The 26,216-nt window shown below is 41.7% G+C and overlaps 1 protein-coding gene across 4 annotated transcripts; it reads left to right on the top strand.

Annotated features, from left to right (window-relative positions):
- lrrc28 (leucine rich repeat containing 28) lies at positions 1-24,808 on the top strand. 4 transcript variants are annotated; one of them, XM_083759502.1, is made up of 12 exons: positions 1-107; positions 1,654-1,744; positions 3,892-3,994; positions 4,524-4,693; positions 6,148-6,188; positions 8,216-8,253; positions 9,440-9,577; positions 10,278-10,484; positions 13,406-13,508; positions 14,344-14,570; positions 19,821-19,980; positions 20,971-24,808. In XM_083759502.1, the coding sequence occupies exons 4-12, from the start codon at positions 4,526-4,528 to the stop codon at positions 21,038-21,040; spliced, it is 1,152 nt and encodes a 383-aa protein (XP_083615628.1). In that variant the 5' UTR covers positions 1-107; positions 1,654-1,744; positions 3,892-3,994; positions 4,524-4,525; the 3' UTR covers positions 21,041-24,808. The 4 variants fall into 4 exon arrangements, with proteins under 4 accessions (XP_083615628.1, XP_083615630.1, XP_083615627.1 ...); XM_083759504.1 differs by having other exon boundaries at positions 4,519-4,693; positions 14,344-14,519; XM_083759501.1 differs by having other exon boundaries at positions 4,519-4,693.
- Positions 24,809-26,216: the final 1,408 nt, after the last annotated feature.

Here is a 26,216-nt window from a genome sequence, read left to right as displayed (position 1 = left end):
TAGCTACCTAGTAGTACGTTAGCTTTAGCGGGGGGATAAATAGATTGTAATATTCATGAGGGCAAATCAAAATAAACTATTGTCTGAAGTGATGCTGGACATTTCAGGTAAAGTCATGAAGTCTGTTTTATGAGGATGTTGTACTCTCACAGCAAAATGAAGCTGTATTGTTAGCTAACGGTTGATGTTACCATGCTGTGCTTTGATCCCAAAACATTATGTATATGCTTCAATTATTACATGAAACATGCGCAGTTGTTGTGCAAGGAAATACTAGTGAATGATGCACTAAATATGATTTTATTTCACGGCTCAAAGATCAGCCTAGAAGATAATACCAGCGACACAATATATTAACATCACTGAATGACCTAGCCATGGTTCACATGACGCTCGGATCATGACAGTCATGTTTCAGGGCTATGAATGACCGTGCCATTTTACCGAGTTGTCCTGTGTGCGTGTGCGTGTACTGTACTTATGTGCACTTTTTATTTTGACTAATACTGGAGTAGTTACTTCATTTGTACAGTTTGTAGATATTTAATGATTATTATTACAAAACAAATTATTTATATTTAGCCACTTCAGCCCTATGTTAGCCCCTTTCGGGACCCTACATAAAGCTTTTCTGAAATTTTGATGAACAAAATGTCAGAAACTTCAGTACCATTGGGTTCTGCTTGGAGGGCTAGCCCTATGTATACTATTACTTAGGCTATTTGAAAATAGCCTATAGTGACTAGTAATTTTTCTTTCAGTATTTAAGTATATTTTAATGCAAATACTTTTGTACTTTTATTCAAGTAAATGTTCAATTCTGGACTTTTATTTGTAACTGGGTATTTCTACATTAGGCTTTGGTACTCAAGTACAAACTGTGAGTAGCCTACTTCTTCCACCACTCAATATTGATTGATTGATGAATTTATTAACAGATTGGAGAATTACAGTACATTTCAAGCACAACTCAATACAAAACTGTTAACTGTGGACGACACTTGTTTGTTTACAATAGGGCCCACCATGTTCAATTCATCATAGCAATTAGAGACGTACAAATAAACTCTTCTATATAGCTAAAAACAGGAAATCAACCAACGATACAAATACATTATGGCCATTCCATTCCACAAGTGTGGAAATGTCCATTGCTTTTCTTAAGACTTAAATTTAGAATTAGCTTACCTTTTATAGAATTTAAGTACTTATGGTGTATTTATGTATTGTATATTGTCTTTAATATATGTATTGACCCGAGGAAATGATTTTCTCTTGTGGATAATAAAGACATCTAAATCTAATCTAATGTATGTCCTATGAATAGAGGTAAATACTACACATACACAGTAGGATGAATAATTGATCATTGATTTTAAAAAGCTGGAATTTTATCATTTCTATTCATTACGACTGATTATTGGTAAATTGTCCTATAACTGAACCCAACCAACTTGGTTGGTTTAATTATTGGGGCAAGTTATGATTTCGTATGATTCAATCAAAACACTGACTGCTGTTTTATTGGAATTGAAGAAGAATGCGCAAACAAATCAATGCCACAGACGATGATGGTTGCATTAATTAAAAACTGATTAATTACTGACTAATTACTAAATACACTAAGTTTGTGCTGCTCTTGTTTTGTGTCAGGGATGCTATAGGCAGAAGGCGACATCATCAAATCCCCTAATTGGATGGGGACTTTTTAAAGATTTCTCCAAAAAGCCAAAGAACAGTGAGTGTGAGTATAACCATTTATCTTTCCTTACATTTTTGATCCTACAATTTTGTATGAGCAGACCGCTTCTTATCACCTGATAGGGGAGAGTTTCCCCAGTAGGACCTAGCGTGTGGAAGGAACACGTTATTCCAACCAGTTCCTTTGCCCTCCATCAGGCGCCCCGGCTGACCAGGGGGAGGCAGTATAGAGACTAGGTTTACTGCATGTTTTTTGTGACGGTACCTACCCTAGAGCCAAATTCCAATACCCAAAATCTCGGCCACTCGCTCACTCCCACTCGGTCACTCGGGGTCATTCCAGCATGCAGAGCCGGATTTACCTTGCTGAGGGCCCCCGGGCTGGACCAAATTTGAGGGCCCCCCTTGGGGCGCGCAGCGTAGCCGCGCGTCCTGTGACTCGACCGAGCGGCGCAGCCGCGAGGCCGATTTTATTTGGGCTATTTTGTTTTCATTTTGTGGTACCCAGGCCCAATGTTCCCTCTAAAAAAAATTGGTCTGAGCAAACACTCAAACCTCCTGAGCAGACATCAGCAACTACTGAGCAATCATACATTACCTTAGCACCAACTATCCAAACGTTAGATAATGCGAAGTGAGTGCCCCTCACTTCACACAGGTGTGATTCTTTTCTTTTTTCCAAATGGATTTTGGTATACGAGTGAATCAATGAATAGTTACATAAGCAAGTTACAACATTTTTATTTTTTATCAAGGTGGTAGGCTAGCAATGTTAGGAATATTCAGTTAGTCTACATATCAGTGGTTCTCAACCTTTTCAGGCTGTGACCCCCCAAAGTAATCATATTTGAACTGGGGACCCCCCACCTAGACAAGCAACAGAATGGTTCTACAGATAAATATTATGAAAATAGCCGATCTACAAACTCGTTGTGAACTTGTAGATCGGCTATTTTCACAATTGTTGCCTCTTTCTTTATTATTTACTAATATGGCCTGTGGCCAATGTTTGACCAGTTTTTATAGCATGCATGGTTTGCTGATTACTTTTGATGCAGTAATGGTATTTTTCTTAATAGAGCATTTGAGGTATTATAGAAGTCTTAAAAGTCCTTAAATTGTCACTTTCGCTGTCATCTGGGGTCCCCCCCCCCCCACCCCCAAATCATGTGGGGACCCACAGGTTGATAATGACTGGTATATGAATACTCAATTGTGCATTACATAGGGGGGGGGGGGGGGGGGCACACACACACACACACACACACACACACACTAAGACGTACACCGGACTGGAGGCTTGTTGTGCTGTAGTGATAACCACGTTAGCTAACCAGCTAATGCAAAGCTAATGTTTGTCCCCCTCTCGTTGTTGTTGCGCACAACCATGCTTTTATCCATGTAAGTCAGAGAGACTATACCTAATTCCTGTTATAGTGTCTGTTATTTGCAAAGACCGTCGGAGGAGGACTGACTGTCGGAGGAGGGGGGGGTGATTTATACGTGTGCGCATCCTGGCGCTTATTCACTATTTCAGGAATAAATAGCCTTGCCTTGCACATGTTACCAATACATACACATTGGCCTCGGCTCTGTTCGGAGTTCCTGTGATCCAGCTGTGTGACACTGTATTGTTCCACCACTTTTGCTTTGGCAATGTAAACGTATGTTTTCCCATGCCAATAAAGCCCTTTGAATTGAATTGAATTGATACACGTCATTAGTGATCGCGGAATGTGCCGTCGCTTTGAAATCACAGCGTAGTACATTCCGATTCTAGAGGAAAATTCGACCACCACTCTGTCCTCGCATCGAATCCTCTCCTCCTCCTCCTCTCCTCCTCACTGGGGGCGGAGCCGAAAAGCGAGTGGAGGACGCGAGGGGAGTGAGCGAGTGTGAAAGTTGCGGTATTGGAATTTGGCTTAGGGGTCGGGGACACGGGGAGAACATGACATGAGTAGTAAAATCTGTCTGAATTATTGCTGGTATTGAAGTGGAGACAGATCACATTTTGTGGCTCTCAAAATCTGGTCCCGGTGCCCCAGACTATTGCTGCTTTTCTGCTCTACCCTGTTTGGGGCTGTCATATTGAAGTTGACGATTAATCCTCAGTTTCCTCACACAAATAACGATTTAATTGTGTTTATTGGCACTGAACATGGAACTTTAAATTTGTTTGGTTTTTCTTAGCCTGGCCCAGCCTGTGTGCTTTCTGGTCTAGAGGGGTACGAATACAAGAACGCTCGCCACAAAACGCACTCGCCCCCGGTGACCTCAGAACGGTCGCCACCAGGTATTCCTAAAAAATTTATTGGTTTTTTTGAAGGGACAGACAGTAGGCTGATAGGAAACGGGAGAGAGATGGGGGAAGACATGCAGTAAAGGCCGTGTCGGGCTCGGGAGTCGAACCCGCGGCACACTGCGACTGGATTACCAGTCTGGTGCCCAGACGGTTACGCCACCGCCTGGGCTCTAAACCTAATGCTAACCCTAAATGTAACCTCAGTAAAACTATTCCTAAACCTAATCCTACCCCTAAATGTAACCTCAGTAAAACTATGCCTAATCCTAACCCTAAATGTAACCTCAGTAAAACTATGCCTAAAGCCCTAAACCTAACCTTATTCCTAAAGCCCTAAACCTAACCTTATTCCTAAACTTAACCTCAGTAAAACTATGCCAAAATGTAACGGGTATGTTTTGGGGCAAGCCTTCCTGTTCCTGTTACTAGTTTAATACTTATAGGTTTATTTTTTGTTCTTGATAATGATCATAACTGTGAAATGACATGTTGCTGTATGCTGTCTGCCTCTGCAGGGCAGATATGGCCACCGAGCTTCATGAGACGATCTCCATGGCCAAACAGGAGAGGCACAAGAACCTGTTCCTTAACTACAGGAACCTGAACAAGTTCCCTGTGGAACTCCTGAAGGATGAGGGATTGCAGTTCCTGGAGAGACTGTACATGAAGAGAAACTCCCTGACAACCCTGGTACTTTAACTTGACTTTGTTTATTTGTTTGTTTGGGACAGTGCACATTAATGAACACAAGACAGGTGTAATGCATTCTCATTAGGGAGCGGACGATAATCAATATTATCACTAATCATATCGCAGAGATTTAAATTTATTGTGTTGCAACTTAAACCCTCTATACTTGATAAAACTGACCTGTAAAGACTGGATTTAGTATGTTCTTATTTCACTCTACACAAATCAATTTGCCAAAAATAGCTGATCTACATGCTCACAGCGCATTGCAACACATGTTTTTGGCGAAGTGGTTAACAGAAGTGGCAATTTAAGTTTTAAGCATATTTGAATTATCACAATAATATCGTAAATTTTGCCACAATAATCGTGACATTTAATTTTCATCCCATTTCGTAAAAAACCTGAACCTGTCACTGTGAACTATGAATGAAATAACAAATAGCTCACATGTCATTGGAATGAGTTTGTACGTGCACAGCCTGTGACAACCGCACTGCTGTTTTGCAAATAGCTGCATCTCCTCCTCCTGTCCTGTCTGTCTCTGTCACTGTAGTCCGTGACACTGTGACCATGCACGTTTATGACAGTCTATATTAGATAGCCTTGCTGCAGTGGCTGGGGCTGTCAATTATATGAATGCGTAGCCTAAACATTAACGTGTGGGGTACAGTGGTACTGGTGGTGGTGGCTGGTGGGCTGGCTGGGTTAATACCTATCTCCGATCTCACAAGTCCCGATGGCGGATGGCGGATTGCACTGGCTCGGCACATTTGGCATTCGAGTGACACTAGTCTCCCTCCAATGCCTTTCCTGGCATGAAACTATTCCTACCAATTTAATATGACATGCCTTTACAAAATATATTTTTTTCACATGTATAATAGGCTATTTATTAGTTTTATACATTTTAGGAGTGAAAACATATGTTTAGATGCCTGTGACAGCCTGTCAGCTGGTCAGTCAATGCTGCTTCGCTTTTTTTCTTTTTTTACAAAGGTGAGGACAAAGCTTACGACAGCTCCCGACCTGACCTGATATTTGGTCGGGCGCACGCCAAAGTTCAAGTTCATACTGGAATGATAAATGCTGAAAATTGCGGTGATTCCGGCGTACGCCCATATTTGGGCGTACGCCGTGTTGATAAATGAGGGCCTTAGTCTAAATGTATAAGCATGTCTTGTTATCTTTCAACCGCTGTTTCAATTGTCCTTTGAAAGCTGAGAGTGTGGTGCTCTCCCTTAGAGTAACTGGGAGACGTTTCCAGTCCAAACAACCTTTGAAAAAAATGAAATGTGGAGAATAGTTTCTGCCTGACATATATAGAGTATATATCCATACTATTATTTATATATGATTATGTGATATTATAGCTAAGATAAATACTGAGAATGTTTACTGGGTATTTTTGTTAGTAAAATCTCTCTATGTTCTGTCACCTCTTTCTCTAATAGCCGGACAATCTTGCACAGAAACTCCCCAATCTGATTGAACTGTGAGTCTATTCACTGCACAGTCAATGGTCTATCTGTGTATGAAGCACACATTACAAGTGATTGATTGATTGATTGATTGAAATATTTATTAACAGTTTGCAGAATTACAGTACATTTCAAGCACAAACTCAATACAAAGACTGTTAACTGTGAGTGGACGACCCAATTAAGCATTACACTTGTTTACAAGAGGGTCCACCTTGTTCAATTCATCAAAACATTTAGAGACGTACAAATGGACACTTCTATATAGTCAAAGAACAGAACAGGAATTCATCACACATGTGTGTATTGATTTACAATGAATGAGTCTATTTGAGTGCTGTAATGTTGAGTGATGGTGATGAAGAAAATGTTAATGTTACTTAGAGTACCGCTGTGACCACTTAACTCTTAAGTATGAGAAAGACACAGTACAATAGCAAACCGGTTGGCGCACTTTCACTTTATGTCCAGCAGGTGTCACTAGAACACTGTTCAGAATCAAAGAATAATAATGTTCAGAATCGGTATATTAATCACGGCACAATAATCTTCATTTGTAGAGAACCGTTCATACAAAAACATGCAGCTCAATTAAATTAATTTAAAATAATGCACAACAAGGATAAGATCAGATAAAGATCAAATATAGTGCACTGCAGACAGTAGAGCACAAAAAATAACACACATTGACAGAGATTTACCATATGATACAGGTGTCAGTCAAGTAAGTTGGTACAGACTGAAACCTCTCAACATATTTTGAAGCGTTGACCGATGAATTGAATGAATTGAAACTAGAAAGAGGCAATTCTGGGAAATTGCAAAGTGTGGTTGCCTGCATCGCACCTGTCGAAAATGGAATTGCTTTTGGCTCTGCGTTGATTAAGCCACCCTCGACATGTGATTCAGATTTGGGATGGATGGGACATTCCGTGCGTGAATTGTGGCATTTTTCGTAAAATAGGCCCCTCCCACTAACTTCGGAAGACGATTACAGCCGAACGATGCAGAAGATCTAAATTCTGACTGTGCTGTTTTAATCGGATAGGTCCCGAGATCATGTGTACCGATTGTTGTGAGATTTGGACAAAATCTGTAGGTGGAGGATCCAAAAGTGTGTTTTGAACAAAATTCAAAATGGCGGGAAATCTATCTAGACGCAAATGGGCGTGGCCTATATGGGGAGATGCGTCATGACCCAAGGAATCCAGGGTAAAAAACATTTTGATTTTACGACCTACGGTTCAAGAGTTATACCCCAAAATGTAAAGTTGGCTGTTATAGCGCCACCATGAGGCCGACCGGTAAACTTCTAAGGTAATTAATTTTAGTAATTATTATGAATCTCTCCTCCAAGTCTTGTAAGTATAGCCCTTACGGTCTCAGAGGAAAAAATACTTGAAAGTGAGTTTTTGCATTTTCCCATTCATGTCTATGGGGAAATTTAATTATTAACTAATTAATTCATATCAATTAAAATATCCAACAAATGTCTTAGCAAAATACAAGCACACGATTCCTGATGTAGCCCGTCGTTTTGACATATGGCTCGAGTGCGTGCGACACTGTGGGAGGTATAACGCGACAAAATAAACAGGGCACAAAAGCAATAGTATGGTTGCCCTCAGGGCAACCACACGAAGAATAGTGTAGTAGTAGTAGTAGTAGTAGTAGTAGTAGTAGTATAGGGCGGAAGTACTTCTGGGAACTCGGATTAGGGCGGAAGTGGCTCAGAGGTAGAGTGGCCAGTAGAGCGGCCGGATGTCAACCGCTAGATTCCCAGTTCGATCCCGGGCCCCCCCAGAGTTAGTATTGAGCAAGACTCTGAACCCCTAATTGCTCCCGATGTGCAGGTTGGTGCCTTGCACGGTTTCCTCCTTCCATCGGTGTATGAATGTGTGTGTGAATGGTTGAATATCTATGTAACACGCTTTGGATAAAAGCGATATGAATGCACCATTTACCATTTTATTTACCATTTAGTATATAATCGCTGTCATTTATAGATTTTCATATTCCAACTTTTATTTATTTATTGAAGGTATCTGCACTCAAACAACATAGCCATGATTCCTGAGGGTGAGTCTGACTTTGTGTTATTTATTCTTTTCATCTTTTGTTTGTTTTAACTTTTTATATACATCATTAAAACATTCCATTATCCCATCCCTCCATGGCCACCTACACAAATACAAATCCTTTGGCCAAACATACCATCATAGCCTCAGTTAATCTACGAAAGGAAATGCATAACGTTTTACAAATCCACACGCATCGCATCATCTTCAACACAAAACACACGTCTATGATAAAAATAAATCAAAACCATTATACCAAATTACAAAGTCATATTTTTCTATTGGGATAGTTGGCCCTCTTTATTTTTATATTGCTAATGATGTTTTCCCATATCAAATTGCCTTTAACCTTTTACATTATTTTAACATTGTACAGTTCATCATCTTACATCATTTGAAAGAGTGCGTTTTTATTTGACACTTAAAGACACAGTAAAGACAACAAAACTGCTTCAATGATAATAAAATAATAAAAAAGATGTTATAGGTTATTTTTTGACACCCGTTTAAAATTGGTATGACTGCGTGTCACGGCGATTTGCCTAATCCACAATTCGATGCGACTTTCGATTTTAAGGTCCCAATTCCATGTTCGATCACTTGAACCCCAGCATTCAAATTCTGGGGGAAACATTCGCCAAAAATGTATGACTGTATGTTGTAAATGGAAGCGAAGTGAAGCAAATTGGTATAACGCCCTGTGGGTGTGACTGCTCCATATGTTGTGAATGGAAGTGAAGTGCTAGCGGCTAACAGCCAGTGTTGGCAGATATTTTGAGAAAGAAGCGACTATTATTATACCACATGAGAACCTAGAAACTGAGTACTTCGATCAACAGCCTCACAACACATCGCAATGGGACATGTTGTGAGCTTGTAGATCTGCTATTTTCAAAAAATCTTGAAATAATAATAATAATTTAACACAAATCTGGCATGAGGCTCTCCCTGGCATGAAATATTGTCAGACTAGGGTTTGGGACAAATACATTTTGGGGGTCCATGACATTGAAATATTTGAGAACCACTGGTTTACTAATAATAAAAAACAAGGCAAGCCCAAAAATGCTACCCGCAACTACCAATATTTATAAGCAACTTTAGAGAAAAAGAAGCTTCAAAATGGCTTCTAATAAGCAGACATGGCAACACTGCTAACAGCCCTCTGTGTATGTGGTCTCCCCCAGCCATAGGGAACCTGGCCAGGCTACAGTCCTTAGACCTGAGTGACAACGCCCTGCAGGTGATCTGCCCAGAGATTGGTCGGCTGAGGTCGCTGCGGCACCTGAGACTGGCCAATAACCAGCTCCGATCCCTCCCCCCAGGTAACGTACACCTGAGACTGGCCAATTACCAGCTCCGATCCCTCCCCCCAGGTAATGTACACCTGAGACTGGCCAATAACCAGCTTCGATCCCTCCCCCCAGGTAATGTACACCTGAGACTGGCCAATTACCAGCTCCGATCCCTCCCCCAGGTAACGTACAACAGTTACAATTTATTAACTAATCACAATTATTTTGCATAATCATCATAATCGATTCCATGTTGAAAGATGTTTATATATTTCAAAAAGGAAATAGCTGATCTACAAACTCGCAACGTGTCGCGATGTGATTAATGTTTTTCAAAGTATAAAGTTATTACCGGTAAATATATCAGTCATTTAGGTTATTTGTCATATCTGCCCTGTGCAATGGAATTGGAATTTCTATATGTTCCAAGGATCCCATGACAAAAAACACAAATAGTTATTGGTTATCATTATTAATCGTCATGTGAAATGTCATGATGGTGACAGACCTATTGCTGTTGCAGACGGCCGTACATGTTCTCCATAAACGTCTGGTTGTGTCATCATTAACGTGCTCAGAACAGCTCAGAGAGCGCCAGTGGTGTACTGTGGATATTGTAACTAGTGGAGAGCTACGTCTCGTGCACATCGCTGATCGCTGATTGAAAATACCCTGTCTATATTCTCTCTCTCGCTCTCTCTCTCTCTCTCTCTACACCCTCTCTCTGCAGAGATAGGTGAGCTGCGTGAGCTGGAGACCCTGGACGTGTCCACTAACCTGCTGATGTCTCTGCCAGAGAGGCTGCACCAGTGTCTGTCCCTGCAGTGTCTGACCGCCGACCGCAACCGCCTCCAACTGCTGCCCAGACAGCTGTGTCAGCTGCACAGCCTCAACGAGCTGTCTATGGCTGCCAACTGTCTCACCGCTTTGCCCTTAGGTCGGTACTGCCTGTCGCACCTTACTGACCTTAGGTTGGTACTGCCTGTCTCACTGCCTCTAGATTAGTAGTACTACCTGTCTCACTTCTCTGCCCTTATAGGTTCTCAATAGCTTCGTGGCATATTAGAACTGCCCAGCTATTTTACTCCTATGGATATGAAGCATTAACTGACGGTGAAACGGTAATGAGTGAAATGACAGTGAACTATCTACTAGATTGGAGGACGTGGGGATGCATGTAGAACTGGACCGGGATGATGGGTGGTGGTAGTGGTGGTGGGCTGACGTTGAGGAGGGCTGGTGGGCTGACGTAGGAAGTACATCCTTTTTAGGTGCCGGTGATGTGATTGTCCCATTTGAGGTCGTGACACCTTTCTTTTCCAGGGCGGGTGCGTGGGTGAAGTCATTGACCTTTTCCACAGTTTTGCTAGTTTTGAGTTCCGGTTTTGTTGTTGGATGGAGCACCATGACACCATGTAATCTGCCTCCCTCCTGTACCCGCTGGGATGAGTAGAGCATTGGTTCTCATTTTGGGGTCCTTGGGTGGGGTGTGGTTGTTCACCTCGTGCCGCACTGCAAGCTTGTCCATCTGCTTGTACATCTGCTATTTTTGAAAATGTTGGAAAAATCTTGAAAATATTATAACATTTTTAATAATTTCGTTTTTAAACATAAATCTTCACTGATACAAAACATTTTCAAATGGAGGTCCTTAGCCAAATTCATATCTATTTGGGGGTCCCCAAGTTTGAACCACCGACATGACTCGACTTTCTGGGTCAGAAATGAACTAAATGCCCAAAAAAGAATGCCTGGTTGAAAGTGGTTAAAATCAGGACGAGTGGTTAAAATCGTCTAAGCGATGTCATCAGAAAAGTCAAATAATGGCCAATTTATCAGCCAAGCAGATGCATCGGTCACTCTCTAGTGATCTGGCCAATACTGGTGTTATTGACCAACTTGGGGGGAGTTTGACAAATTGGTCTTTAGTTGTGTGATTCAGTAGCAGACTGCTGGTGTCATGGAGAAATACAAAGTGCAATAAAACATTAAATAAAGAGTTCCCCAAATCATGGAGGCTGTTAGGCAGTACTGAGTTTGCCTAAAAAAAAATGTATAATAAAAAATAAAATCATGCAGCCTTTAACTTTCCCTCCTATATTTGGAAAATGTAATGGCTAGATATATATTTTTATCCTTTTTATGTTTCCCGGTAATGTTGATGGAGGAGAAAACCAATCGTCCCTCACTGTCCTGTGCCCACTGTTCTGGTAATGGTGACTAATGGTGATCTCTAGGTCATGAGCCTGCTTCTCTAACCTCTAGGTCGCTTCCCCACCCCATGTAGGTCAGAGGTCATAGGTCAACTGTGTCGCTACTGACACTCATCAATAGCAGTTCAGTAGCAGTGAAGCTGTCAGTTTGATTGGTGGACATATCGATGCAGCTGACCGGTGGTTCGCTGGATGGAGTGAAACAGATTGATGTCACTGTCCTCTAGTCTAGATTCTAGATCTAGAACAACAAACGTTTCGTGCCGTGACCACCCAAAATAATCCTATTTGAATTGGGGACGCCCCACCCTGACAGGCACTTGGAATTGTAGGAGTTGTCTATGTGAGTCTGTGCCAAACATAGATCTACAACCTCACAACGAGCTTGTAGATTGTCTATTTTTGCCGGATGTTTCATGTTTGCCTATTTTATGCACAAAATAGGCAGCATTCTATGGAAGCATGGTGCGCAGGAAAAATAGCCGATCTACAAGGAGCTTGTAGATGTCCTCTCAACTATAGTTATACAAACCTATGTGTGCGTGTGTGTCCTAAGGGGGATGGGCACGATGTGGAAGTGGGTGGTGAGGTGGTTACCGTGGTTACGTAGCAGGTGCCAAGAGACCCCCATGCTGAGAGGCGCTCAGAGAGAGAGGCCTGAGGACATCGTCGCTGTTGGGCAGAAACCTCTTATCTCCATATTCTATAACCTTTTGTAAATCAATGCCGTACTTGACTACTTGATCAAACTACAGTGTCACGCAAGCATAAAAAGTAGCAGATCCACAAGCTTGGTTTCGAGCTTGTAGATCTGCTACTTTTGCTACATTTGAATCCTGAAAAGTAACAAACGGATTATGAGTTTTCCACCCGGCCGACAAAGACGATAATGCTGTACAGTACGCCCAACTGGAAGCATAATGAACCCATCCTGTTAATAGGGCTGTGGGGAGCGTACTGTAACACGGGGGTTATGGGAGTCATCTGTGTGTGTTTGCACTTCATGCACACGCAGTTCCTGCCATGGTTGAAACGTCTTCAAAGGCTTTCTCTCGCTCACTGTCGGTTGATAATTGCTACAGGGGCTTTCCACGCAGAGTTTAGTCAGAGGACAGAATAAGTCCATAGCATATCATGTACAGTAACGGTATATATATCTGCTGCTACGCTCACGCACCTTTTTTGTCTTGCCTAGTTAAAGAATTGAATACATTATGATAGGACCACAATGGAAACGAGTCCCCAGGACACTTTTTTGTGTTATTCTTACAGTTTAAGAGCCATAAACGTCAAGACGTCTAATTGCCAATTATTTACCGGATGCCACGGACGACAAGACGTCTTCCCTTGGGAATTCAAAAAAATTATAATAATATAATTACAAATTCTTTCTTTCTTTATAACGGGAGAATCGGCACTCAAAGCCTAAACTGGTGACCACCAGGTGGCGCTGAAAGAGTTGTGTCCGACTGTACCACAATGCTGTGTGTGTGTGTGTGTGTGTTTGTGTGTGTGTGTGTGTGTGTGTGTGTGTGTGTGTGTGTGTGTGTGTGTGTGTGTGTGTGTGTGTGTGTGTGTGTGTGTGTGTGTGTGTGTGTGTGTGTGTGTGTGTGTGTGTGTGTGTGTGTGTGTGTGTTTTTCTCAGACCTGGGTCGGTCCAGAGAGCTGCAGTTTGTGTTTGTTGACAACAACGTCAATCTGAAAGGCCTTCCCTCCTACCTGTACAACAAGGTCATCGGCTGCAGCGGGTACAAACCGTACAACTCACTTATCTCAGTGTCATATTATTTGTATGCAGTTAGTATATCGTTGCTGTCGGGCAGAAACCTCCTATTTCCATGTTGGAGATAGGAAACACTTTTTGTGTTTTTTTCCCCCGTAAAATTAGCGGCCTACTTGATCACACTACAGTATCCCACAGAAGTATCAAAAGTAGCAGTTCTGCAAGCTCAAATCGCGGTGTGAAGTAAGACATTTTGAGCTGGTAGATTTGCTACTTCTGCTGTTTTTTTTATTTGAATCCTGAAAAGTAACAGTTGAGTGATGTGAGGTTTCCACCCGAACAGAGACAATTTCATCCATTTCAAATTAATTCATTCTATCTTGATTTAGAACGACTGTGACTATAATAGAATTAGGAGTAGATAGCGGGTAAAATGGTGAGGAGATTTGTCCAGTGTAAGCGGCCAGAGTCAGGGTTATTAGTAGGGATGTATCGGCCACATACTGTATCAGTATGGGGCCATATTTGCCGTTATCGGCAAATAAAACTGACATTAACCGATGGCAGTAGCTGATATTTATTTATTGTTGATAAGCATACATTTTGCGTTGGCTATGTTGGTGTGTTGTATTTCTTGTATTGAAGATGTATTTGTTTCCCTGGCACAAAAGGGCGAAATACAATCAACAATCAACACATGACATAACAAAGGACATAAAGTTCTACCAGATCTCTTCTCCAGTGGTTATCTCCTATTTAGTCATCGTAGCTTAGTTTTTATCTAGTTTTTGTCAGTGAAAAATGGTAGTCGACAAACATTAACAAAATTAACACACGCGTGTGTGTGTGCGTGTGTATAGGTGTGGTATGTCGCCGCAGCAGTCGATCAGCCAGTCTCTGTGTCTGTTCGTGGGGGAGGTGGCGGTACCGCTGCCCGGCGAGGTCAAGGCCATCGGGCTGGAGTCGGACCGCGTGGTCCCACTGGAGGAGCTGGCCATGAGGACACTGCACTGCTCATACCAGAACAACCCCAACGGTAACACGTTCTGTCATTCACTGCACTGCTCATACCAAAACAACCCCAACGGTAACACGTTCTGTCATCCACTGCACTGCTCATACCAGAACAACCCCAACGGTAACACATTCTGTCATCCACTACACTGCTCATACCAAGACAACCCCAACGGTAACACGTTCTGTCATCCACTGCACTGCTCATACCAAGACAACCCCAACGGTAACACGTTCTGTCATCCACTGCACTGCTCATACCAGAACAACCCCAACGGTAACACATTCTGTCATCCACTGCACTGCTCATACCAGAACAACCCCAACGGTAACACATTCTGTCATCCACTGCACTGCTCATACCAGAACAACCCCAACGGTAACACATTCTGTCATCCATCCCAAACACTGGGTCGGGACCCATTTGTGTGCCGCAGAAACATTTTTATGGGACCCTTATTTTTTGTTTCCTACATTTAGTTTTAAATTATTATTTCAAAACGTTTACAACAAACATTCCCCAAAAAACCAAGCAATTTCATGAATTTACAAACAAACAAAATTCAAATAAGTTTTCTGTAATTTTAGGAAGAAATAAAAGAAAGTCTAAGACATTATAAAACACTTGTTTAAGAAGTAGTGAAAATAACCCATCTACAAGCTCATAACAAAGGCCCCCACCTTCCTGAATAACCCGGAAAGGAAACAAGCACCGTAGAGTGAGAGCGGACGCGTGGCATTCCTTAGGTGTGCGCATGCTAACACTAGATGTCTCTAAAGGAATTAATGGTGTTTAATGTTTGTGTTGGCACTGTTTGTTTTACATCACCTAATCAACATGAGTTAGACTTTAATATATTAGCGCCCCTCACTTCACAAAGGTGTGATTTCTTCTTACCTTTTAACTTAAGTAGCCACAGAATATATATGTCCACTACGATCGATCCCCCGACCGTTGATAACTACAGTTCCTTTCACTGTCCGAGACCCCCGTGGTTCCTTGAGGGGGTTCCGGAGGGTCCCCAGGAAAATGAGGTCGGAACCTCACTTGAGTCCTATTTCAAAAATAGTGAAAAAAGCTGATCTTCAAGCTCACAACACGCCACGAACGATGCGACATGACACGATGCACTGCCAATATGACAGTGGTTAACAGTGAGAAGGTCCAATCCAATGAGCGAATGTATGTAATGATATTCACATCATGGGATTCTGTTCACATCATGGGATTCAGTCTCCCAACTCACAGCATATAAATCTGTATTTAATCTAACAACTAAGATCTGGCATCAATTTATTTCAACTAGGGGGCTTAATACTGTACTGTACTGTGTTTCAATTGGAGGGTCCTTGACATGAACATGTTTTAGAGCCACTGATCGATGACAGTGGATTTAAAACAGGATGCCTGGGGATTTCTGTGACAACCACACACTATTTCTGGAGAAACAAAATAGAAAAGAAAAGAGTGGAGATGATCTCGTCTTCAAACGGGATGTTTTTCATTTTCAGTTTTAATTTAGCTGAATATTAGGTTGTAATCTTTTTTCAATTGGAGTCCTTAGAAGACAGCAACTCAAAAAGTGTTTTCAATGATAACCGACTGACTTCGACAGCATGCACACGACACCGCCACACACACACACACACAGACAGCAGGGCCTGTTGAACAGATGGTAGATGTAACTGGTACATAATGAGGTGTCAGCCGTCTAAACAGCAAAACACACTACGTTTCTGGCAAATTGCTTAAAACTCATCCACCAGCAATGACTCATTCATTGGATGGGGAAACAAGAATCGTTCATATCTCCTTCCAGACCTTTGATCTACCTTTCAGCTCAACTCAAAGTCAACCTGTTTTGTTTTATTTTTTTAGAGCAGGTTTCAGTCACAGCGAAATGCAGACAAAAGTGCTCAAGTGCAATTTGACCGGTGACCAAGGTGCGGTAGGGGATTGAAACTGGTGATGTCTCCGAGTCTTACAGCACTCTAATACTGATACACACGAGCACCTGCTATTAGAGAGATGAATGCCCAGTGAACAGGATAGACACACACACACACACACACACACACACACATGTTTATATTACTAAACTTGTGAGGACTTCAACATGTTAGAGCGGTGATTTTATGAATACTATTATGCAACCAAAGAAAATTGCCATTATTAAACGTAAGCCTAAAGCCAAAAAAGTTGATAATTTTTCATCGGTGTGCGACACCGCAGCTAAATAGATGGAACGCAGATAAATATGAATTAGGCATAATTCCAACCCTATTATCTAAATGCTCAATCCTAACTTTAACCACAACCTGAATCCTTTTGTGTAATAGTTAACATATCTGCAAACATCTTTTTTGTAATGTAAAACAACCATTTTTCTTGTAAGGACCAAAAATATGGTCTTCACATTGTCTGATGTCTCAAATTCTACCTTACTTGTGGGGAAATTTGGTCGTACCATTAAATAATTATACAGACGTATGCGCACACATGCACAGATGCTCATATTCTTTCCCTGTCTCTCTTTCTCTCTGTCACTCAGTCACACTCACTCACTCACTCACTCACTCACTCACTCACTCACTCACTCGACACAAAGACAGCAGGAGTTTGTGAAAAACTGCTTAAATTCTGGAGACCACAGCAATGAATGACTCACTAACTGGATGAAGAAACCAGGGCAGGTCTTTGATGTTACTGTTAGCTTTCAAGTCAACGCCAGGTCAGGCCTTTTATTTGTATTACACATGTCATATGCAGGCCAACCGTACAGCTATGCTCTTCAAATGGCATCCACGCCAATACAGTGGTGAAAACTGTATGTGCACACACGCCATGCATATACCCAACAAATGAAGGGAAAATATTCAGGGTTCGCTTGAACCCATTAAGATCTGAGGTCGATTCTATAAATGCAGTAGTAATTGTACTTTGGAGTTACATACAAGGTTTCTCCCCAACAGTGACAATTTGCTCACTCATAAACACACAATGTGCTGCACACATTCAGTCATTCACACACACACACACACACACACGTTTGTCTTACTATGCTTGTGAGGACATCAACATTTTAGGATGGTTGATTTTATGAATGACATTCCATTACAATTCCCAGATATTTGTTCAGGGTTGATTGCAGGTGCGGTGGTCTCAAAATCATGAAAGGAAAACTGGCAGAAAAATACTTGTTTAAGGAAGACTCCTTAGGCATTGACTAAGAAAATATATTTTCTTTAATTTTAACATGCTCATAAAGTGTTCTGTGCTCTAAGTGAAAGAATCTGCAAATGTTTCGGTCATAGCATAGGACCTTCGTCAGTGTATACTATACTTGGGCTGTCCTCAGAAATATAGTAATACAAACACACACGGACACATGGGCCACGGCTGCTCCACACATACGCACAAACACATAAATGCTAGTGATGTGTTACTCAGCTGAACCCCGTATGATGACCTCCTGTAGACCTTCTAACCACTGGCCCGACTCACCCACTGACTGGAAGCACTCAGGACTTGGACAACATCCCTGCCTTCCCTACCATCTGTCTGTCTGTTCCTTCTCCTGGCCTCTGCCAGAGTACACTTTAATGCAATCTCTCAAGGTTGGATGTCAAATCTACAGTACAGGCAGGGCTGTCACGATGACATTTAACTTGACAATGAATTGTCATACAAGTAATTCACAGTTAATGATTTAATTGTGTTTTTGTCATTTGACATTGGAACTTAATGCATACATTTTTTATTTCTGTTTGCCTTTTAGGATTCGTATTCGTAAACTAAAACCTCACATGGAGAATGTGACAATTTACAAACAACTTGAACATAATTTTATACTTCATACTATACTTGAAAAAACAGTAGTAGCTCTCAGTTTTCTGAAAAAGATATGTTTCTATGTCAGTGGTTCTTCGATAAAAAAAAAAAACCAGATCTACAAGCTTGTAGATCTGCTATTTCTCAATAGCCAAAGCATTACATAATGCAACACCAAAAGGGGTTCCCGCCCAAAATGGGTTAAATTTTGAACCAATGAAAAAATATTAACAAGAGCTTTGTGACTAAATAATAACCATTGAATCCAATGGGTTCTTTTTTTTTTTTTTTTTTTTTTTTCCTGAAAAGAAAAGGTTTTTCTTTTGGACATGCAAAGCTTTCCACCCAACATGGACGATAGTGAGGAGTGCTGGCTTCAACATAACATCTGCTGGTGAAGACTCACTGCTTCAGACCACAGGAATTCTTGTTAACTGTCTGTTGTCTGTCTCTGTGCAGTAATTGTATCACAAGCAGGCGTGTGCGCTCGTGCGCGCACGCACACACACGAAGGGCTAATTTAAGAACATGGTTGGACTCGGTCAGGGCTGTTCGCGGAAAAGCACTTCATTGACCAATGCGTCGACCATCAAAATGGCCACCATATTGAACGTTGGGACAATTGTGTCATTGTGTGTGTTTTTCCATTCAACCACGTCCCAGACTCTTCTCCCTTCTGGCTCCCCAACTGTGGAACGAACTCCCCATTGCAGTTAGAACTACAGACTCGCTTCCGATCTTCTTCAGCAATCTCAACTGAATACTTGTAGCACTTGCCCTAGCCCTGATGACCTTGCAGGCTTATGCAAAGGTTAAAATGTAATTTTAGATAGCATGTTATGTAGACAGATGCCAGGTTCTTTTTTCTTTATTTAGAGTTTTGTTCAAATACAAGACACTACACGACAATACAAGATATCAAATGACAGAAAAGTAAGCTTAATGCTACATACAATGATACAAGACACACACACACAAAGAAAAATCAAGGGTACACATGGGTGGGATGGATGACTATCAGAAAGCAGGATGGTCATGATTCCAATAGTGAAAGATGCACCATAGCAGCCAGATATACAGAACATTATACTCAACTATTGTCAAGCACTGCTAGGAATGGCATCCATATTTTTTTGAACTTGTGTATTCTGTCTGTCATGACGGATTTGTTCCAGCTTAGCAATGGAGAGCATCTCGTATGTTTGAGACTTCCAGTTTCAGTATACGCCCGGTTCATTTGTTGACCTGGCGTCCTATAGTTTGACTTGTTTCAATGTACAGGTTATTAATTGTTTTGATATTCTAGTGTTTTGATCTTGGTTTACCTGTGATCCTAGATTACATTAGGAAATTATTATTTGATGCATTTGATGTATTACATTTACATGTAATAATTACATGTTTACCTTGCTTACTGTAATTCGCTCTGGATTGAGCGTCTGCTAAATGCCTACATTGTAAATTGTAAGCATGTTGTCTTTGTGTCATCAGGGCTGAAGCTGCTGCCTCCCATCATGCTGCCCAAGAGTCTGTTTGACCTGTTGCTGTGTCCTCTGGGGCACTGCCATCGCTGCAGCCAGGCCATGTTCACCATCGTCTACCCCAAACTCTTCCCCCTGAGGGAGACCGCCCTGGCGGGCGTGCATCGCAGGTGAGTAACATGTACAGCTAAATTAACGGCAATACCCCACCCAGCATTCCTATGCTGGGTGGGGGGAAAGTTAACCAAGAAAAATAGATCTAAAACCTCTGGGAGTTTGTACAGTAGATCGGCTATTCTTGGCAAAGAGACTTGGCGTAGACTCTACGCCAAGAATAGCCGATCTACGCCGTAGAGTGTACCAGCGTACCAAGTACAGTTGCACTGTAACCACTTAACGGCCGGGTGCCCCATCGGTCTATCCTTGACTGACCCCTCCTTTTTTACCCCTCTAAGCCTCTATTTTCTGAAAACAACTGCCCGACACGTAGATTTGCTATTTTGGGTGAATGTTCACCTAGTATTCACCACAATATAATTACATGCCAATCCGTTGCCATCACACTTTTTCAAAGGAAAATGCCAACATGGGCGCCGTGTGAATATGGTATATTATGGCATGACGCCCCAAAATGTGGACACTAGGGTTCAAGTAGCCTCAGAGACCTAGTTTCCCCCCCCCCCCCTTGTTTCAAAAGGGGGGGAAAAAGCCTGGTCGAACGACCCAGGAAATGTGGCATAGGAGTTGGAGTGAACCTTGTATTTCCCTAACCAATAACAGTGCACTAGGGCGTCGCTCCAAATCCAGTGTCATCAGTGTTCTCCGCTGTGTTTCACCGGGGATGGGAGGCACATAGGTTAGTGAACCAATAGGGAGCCGACGTCCGTTTCCAGCACTAGTTTGATCCACCCCTCTTTGCCAAGAAAAGCTTGGGTACTTTCAGGCTAGGCTTCAAGTGCATAACCACCCATCGGTGGGAGCAAGGTTTCACAAGCCTCTTTTACACACAGCCTGTCCAAGGTGTAGAAGCTGCAGACAGACACAGAATGGACATTGTTTTTCATAACCTCACACACACTGCTGTACCAAGCTCTCTTTCTTTCCCTCCCTCCCTCCCTCTATCTCTCTTTCTCTCCCCCCTCCCTCTCTCTCTCTGGCAGGAACACTGTGAATTTTGTGGCCTACTGCTGCTCCAGTCACTGCCTACGGACCTTTGACCTCCAAGGATGACACGGCCTTCTCTTCTCAGCTCCTCCACCTCCTCCATCATGTTCCTGACCGCTTCTCCAGAACAACCCGGACCGATGAAGGCTTGTTGGGAGTCCTGCAGGTTCTGAGAGCAGTTAGATCTGTTGTGGTTCTTCTTGGTTCCAGTACCGTTGGGACTGTGGAGCCTGATTGACGGGATTTGAAGCCACTAATTAGTGGATGTGTTTTTTTAACCTTTATTTATCCAGGGGTAAGTGGACAGAGTGCAACACCCTGCTTTTAACTTCTACCACATTCTTTTTACTGTTGTTGACCACAGAGCAGCTCCACTGGGGGGAAAAAACTGCAGGTTAAGTGCCTTGCTCAAAGGCATCTCAGAAGGTACTGTAGATTTCCCCCAAACCAATGTTTCTCAACCAGTGGGCCGTGACCCTAAAAGTGGGACAGATAGATGGTCCTAAAGGGCTGATGAAGATCACCTTTAATAAATTAATGAAGATTGTGTTATTTCATATTTGGAGTGGCATAGAGAGTTTATAGTCTCAAAACTCAGAAACAAGTTAGCATTTTGTACTTCCTGGTTCTCTCTCAAGTCTGAGTTTTTTTCATGAGTTTTGGCTAACTTTGTACTTCTGGTGATTGCATTTAAGCAAAAAAATAATAATCCTAAAACGTGTGTTAATTTATTTGTCAAGATTATCTTATGGAACAAAATGTGTAAGAATCTTGATTTTATTTTTGACTGTAATCAAAAATCCAATAAACAACCCTAACCCTTTTTCTCAAGAGAACGAGGAAGGTGATAACAATGGGCTCTATGCACACAGAATAACTCGTCCTACTTCCGGGCAAGGAAGATTACGAGGAAAGGTTGCTGACGTCATTTTCTCTACCCTGCAATTCCAGCCGGTAGATTCGTCACGCTGGGTGGCGGTTGAGCTAACCGTCCGGCAAAACATTATTTCTGACATATAGACATAATTATTACACATGATTGTCTGCTGTGTATAGAGGTATCTAAAGACCACAAAGTATGTTTCTGAACGTGCCAAGTACCACAAGACTGTCCATAATTTCCTGTCTGGCAACCAAATCTTGCGATACCTCCGAGACGGATGTTTAGATGCCTCAATAAAATGATGTACTGCGCACATTGAAAAGCAAGTAAACAAATATGATATGTCTTCTTTTATATTCCTGAAGCGACAAGGGTCGCAATCGTTCATAAATAGTGTTTTTTCACTGCCATGTATTTCATCGAACTTCCGGTGGGAGGTTTGCCACCCTTGAGCGTCATGGCGCATCCCTGGCGTCCAGTCACGTGACCTTCCTTTCGTTAGCTTCCTTGCTTATGGGCCCCTTCCCTACTTATTTCACAGGTGTTATCGTCGATGATACTAATGAAGGCTGTTCCATTTAAGACCGGAAGTGCATTATTTGTCAATGGGACCCGGCAACTACTGGCGATAGAGGCGATAGCAGGCGAACAGGCGGTGGTCGAAAAGTGGGCGGAGGAATGTCGGCCGAAAATATCAAAATAATTCATATTTTGGGCGACATCGCCTGGCGATACCGGGCGATAGCCAATAGAATTCAAGCAACGCTCGCCGTTGGTCTCTAAGGTCTCCCGCTGTTAAAACGTACTGTTACACGTCCACTCAAGGACACTTCAAGAGACCCACTGATGTAGCAGAGTGTGTAGCAACATGCACAGTAGCAGCACCCTGACTCTGTTTGACCAGAATGGAACAGAGCCTTCATTAGTATCATCTGTAACACCTGTGAAGTAGGGAAGGGGCCCGGAAATAGGAAAAGTTATTCTGTGTGTACTGTGCATAGAGCCTATTTCCCTGAATGCAGTTGCACCACCTCACACCACCTCAAGTTCAAACATAGCCTAGTTCTAGTGGTGCAACTTCCCGCTGCTTCCGACTACAGAAATACATCATCCCTGGATCACTCTCTCTCTCTCTCTATATATATATATATATATATATATATATATATATATATATATATATATATGACCTATACTGTATACAGTATTAGTGGTCCTCAAAGTGGGGTCCAGGGAGTCTCTGGGTTCCAAATGGACCCTTATGCTCCGTGTGAACAGTACTGTCACTTTAAATGACTTGATGACATATGTATCAGTATTATTACAGCCATGTGCAGCATTACTCTGTTCAGACAGACATTTGACAAATGAAGAAATTAAAAACCTCTAGTTTGACTTTAAATCATTTTGGGGATAATATATTTGGTGTGGTTAATATCGATCTAATACCGATATAGACCAAAAAACATCGTGTGGGATTTTTGTGTTCTTTTTGCGTACGCCTTATTTTATATGTAATCGATATTATTGCCACAATAATGTCACAATGTCGATTTGGAGTTATTTGGTAAAGAATATTGTGATAATTGATTTTGTCCTTTACGTCTCACCAGATCAGTGGTACTCAAAGTGTGGTCCTCAGCAATTTACCGTAGTTAATACAACATCACAATCTTTTATCCAAGTTGGCTATTCAAAAATAGCAGATCTACTAGTTCACTAGTGTCAATTCGTGCCACGTTGCGAGCTTGTACATCTGGCTATTTTTGAAAAATATCAAAAATGTTTGATAGATTTTGAATAATTATGATCATTTTGTAACAAACCTTTTCAGATGGCCATAGATGACGCAGTGCAGACCATTGGCCATGGTCATCTCATACCTACAGTACATATGTGGGGTTCATTTTGACTATGTTGACGGCTCAAAACATATTTCCAGGACCTGTTCTATCCAATAAAAGCCAGAAAGCTAACTCTGCCTGAGAAAAATCACTAGAATGAAAAAAAAGTTTTATGAAGAAAAATATAATTTGCTTGTTGATACAGTTGACGATAAGTTACTTATTGTCATACAAATAATTGTTTGGGGAATTTAACATTGGGAACATAGCTTTGTAATAAAATATATGCACAGGGAAGATATGACAAATAATGAAATTACTGACATTTAATACTTTTATACTTTCAACAAAATGTATGAAGATTTTTCAACACAAACGATTGACAAATTTGCAACATAATTGTGACAGGCCTATTCGTGGATGTAATGTTTTTGATATTGATGAAACAAACAAGTGCCGAAGTCCTGACGTCACTCGCTCATCCCCTGGTTTGTGTTAGTAAAACCAGGGTCATCTTAAAATCGTCTCATACAAGATTTGTGGTACAAAAATAAACAAACTGTATCTGCGATTTTGTCGGAGAGGTGTCTATTGTTTGATACAGTCTGATTCTAGTAAAATTGTAACTAATTCGGCAACAGGAACATTAGCGTATTCTTACAGTCAGTTGATTCTTTATATCATGAGTGAAGTGTATATCGTATGGTTAAAGGATTTTGATGTTGAATTATCATTTTGCTGGGGACCCCCTATATGTACAGTATGATTGTAAAAGGTGCACTCGGTTTCACCAACGAAGGTGAGCCGCCTGAAGGTGACTTTGAGCGAGTCTCTGTGTTGAGCGTTGCGAAGTCATTCAGTCGACTCAGTGCCGTCCAAGTTTTGAACCAATAGAGACAGAATGGTAAATCCCTCTGTTAGCCTGTGTGGTCCCACGGAGGCTTGTTAAGGAGTTAATTTCTTCACTGACCTGAACATGGTCTGTGTGTAATATGTACAGTTAATTACAGTATGTCTGTGTTACTGCTGCTTTGTTCAACACTAATTTGAGTGTTTGGTTTTCATTTGAATGTCTGCTTTTGGCAATAAACATTCGCTGATGTTTAACTCTGTCAGCCTGATTATATACTAGCACATTACCACTGTGCCACTCGAGCACCTAGATTAGATCCTGTTGATATACTGTAGTTATGGATAAGTGTCCTAAAGCCAAACCACTATGCTGTCGTATACCAGGTGAAAAATCCTAAATAATTAATCTCCTGATCTGCTAAAGCAGTGGTTCTCAACCATTTTTCACCAAGTACCACTCCAGAAAGTATTTGGCTCTCCAGGTACCACCATTATGACTTAAGTTAAAATACACCTACCCTATCTCATTCTATCACACATGAGGCAAATCAATTCTAATTTATATATAAAAATATAAGCATTGTTGTCAACCAACAAACAGAATTATAACAATAACACTGGCACTTTAACTTACCGTTCTCACATGACAGATAGACAGATAGCAGCTAAAGTATTAAGGTAAAAAAAAAGATGGAGCACAATTAATAGTTCAAATCAGACCAGTCTGAAGCGAGTGGTGCAACTGCATCCCCTATTGGTACTCTAAACATAGGGACATACAGTAGGTTATGACATAGGGACATTGCTGTTCCTTGGAGTGGTTGCACCACTCAAAAAAGGAGGAAAGGGTTTGGCAGGGTTGGTGAAAGGGCCTTTCTGTGTGGAGTTTGCATGTTCTCCCCGTGTCCCCTAGGCCTAGGGTAGGTAGGTACCCTCACAAAAACATGCCGTAATCCTGGTCTCTAAACTACCTCCCCCTGGCCAGCTGGGGTGCCTGATGGAGGGGAAAGGAACTGGTTGGAATAACGTGTTCCGTGTTTCGACCTATACCGGTCTTCAGCAGGGCTAACAAAACACAGCAACAAACTCATTATATAGGGCTGGAGACAGGTGGGAACCAGTCCAGTAATGACCACTTGGAAACAGATCACGTCGTTCAGCTAAAGTATTAAGGTACTTTCAGACGGGCATCGATTAACGCAGACATCGCCCCTCGACTTCTTTGCGCACAGAAAAAGATATGCAGGTGTCATTGAAAGTTAATTACTAGGCGTGTTAAACGCTGCTCATCTGAAAGGACCTTTACTGCCACAGAGGTAGCATAGATATTTTTATACCATTTACAAGTGGCAGTTTTATTGACGTGAATATCTAAACTTTAGTCTTGACCTTTGACCTTTTAAACACACAAAAGGAGCTTGTGTTGTTTGCCTACTGGGCAAACAGCTTTGCTACTCTACTGCTATGTTCTGATTGTTGGGAATACTTGGTGAATCTCTGCTTCTCAACCAGTCCCAACATCAAGGGAACTTCAACTCCCATGAGCCCCTCTGGTCCCAGAGAGAGTTGTTGAGACTACACCATGCTCTCTGTTCATTTGCCTCCTAACCAATGGGAGAATGTCTCGATGAAGTCAACGAGTTACACTCAATAACAGCATACA

Source organism: Protomyctophum parallelum (assembly GCF_964188405.1).
Source record: "Protomyctophum parallelum genome assembly, chromosome: 2".
In the NCBI taxonomy this organism is placed as follows: Eukaryota; Metazoa; Chordata; class Actinopteri; order Myctophiformes; family Myctophidae; genus Protomyctophum; species Protomyctophum parallelum.
Note: the sequence above shows the minus strand (reverse complement) of the source record. Positions and strands in the feature narration are given on the sequence as shown.

Bases quoted from the DNA above. Each gene is read 5' to 3' on its own strand.
- lrrc28 (XM_083759503.1), top strand. From the start codon at position 4,526: ATGGCCACCGAGCTTCATGAGACGATCTCCATGGCCAAACAGGAGAGG. The intron at 6,189-8,215 runs GTGAGTCTATTC...TATTTATTGAAG, and splicing joins CTCCCCAATCTGATTGAACT to GTATCTGCACTCAAACAACA. The intron at 8,254-9,439 runs GTGAGTCTGACT...GGTCTCCCCCAG, and splicing joins CATAGCCATGATTCCTGAGG to CCATAGGGAACCTGGCCAGG.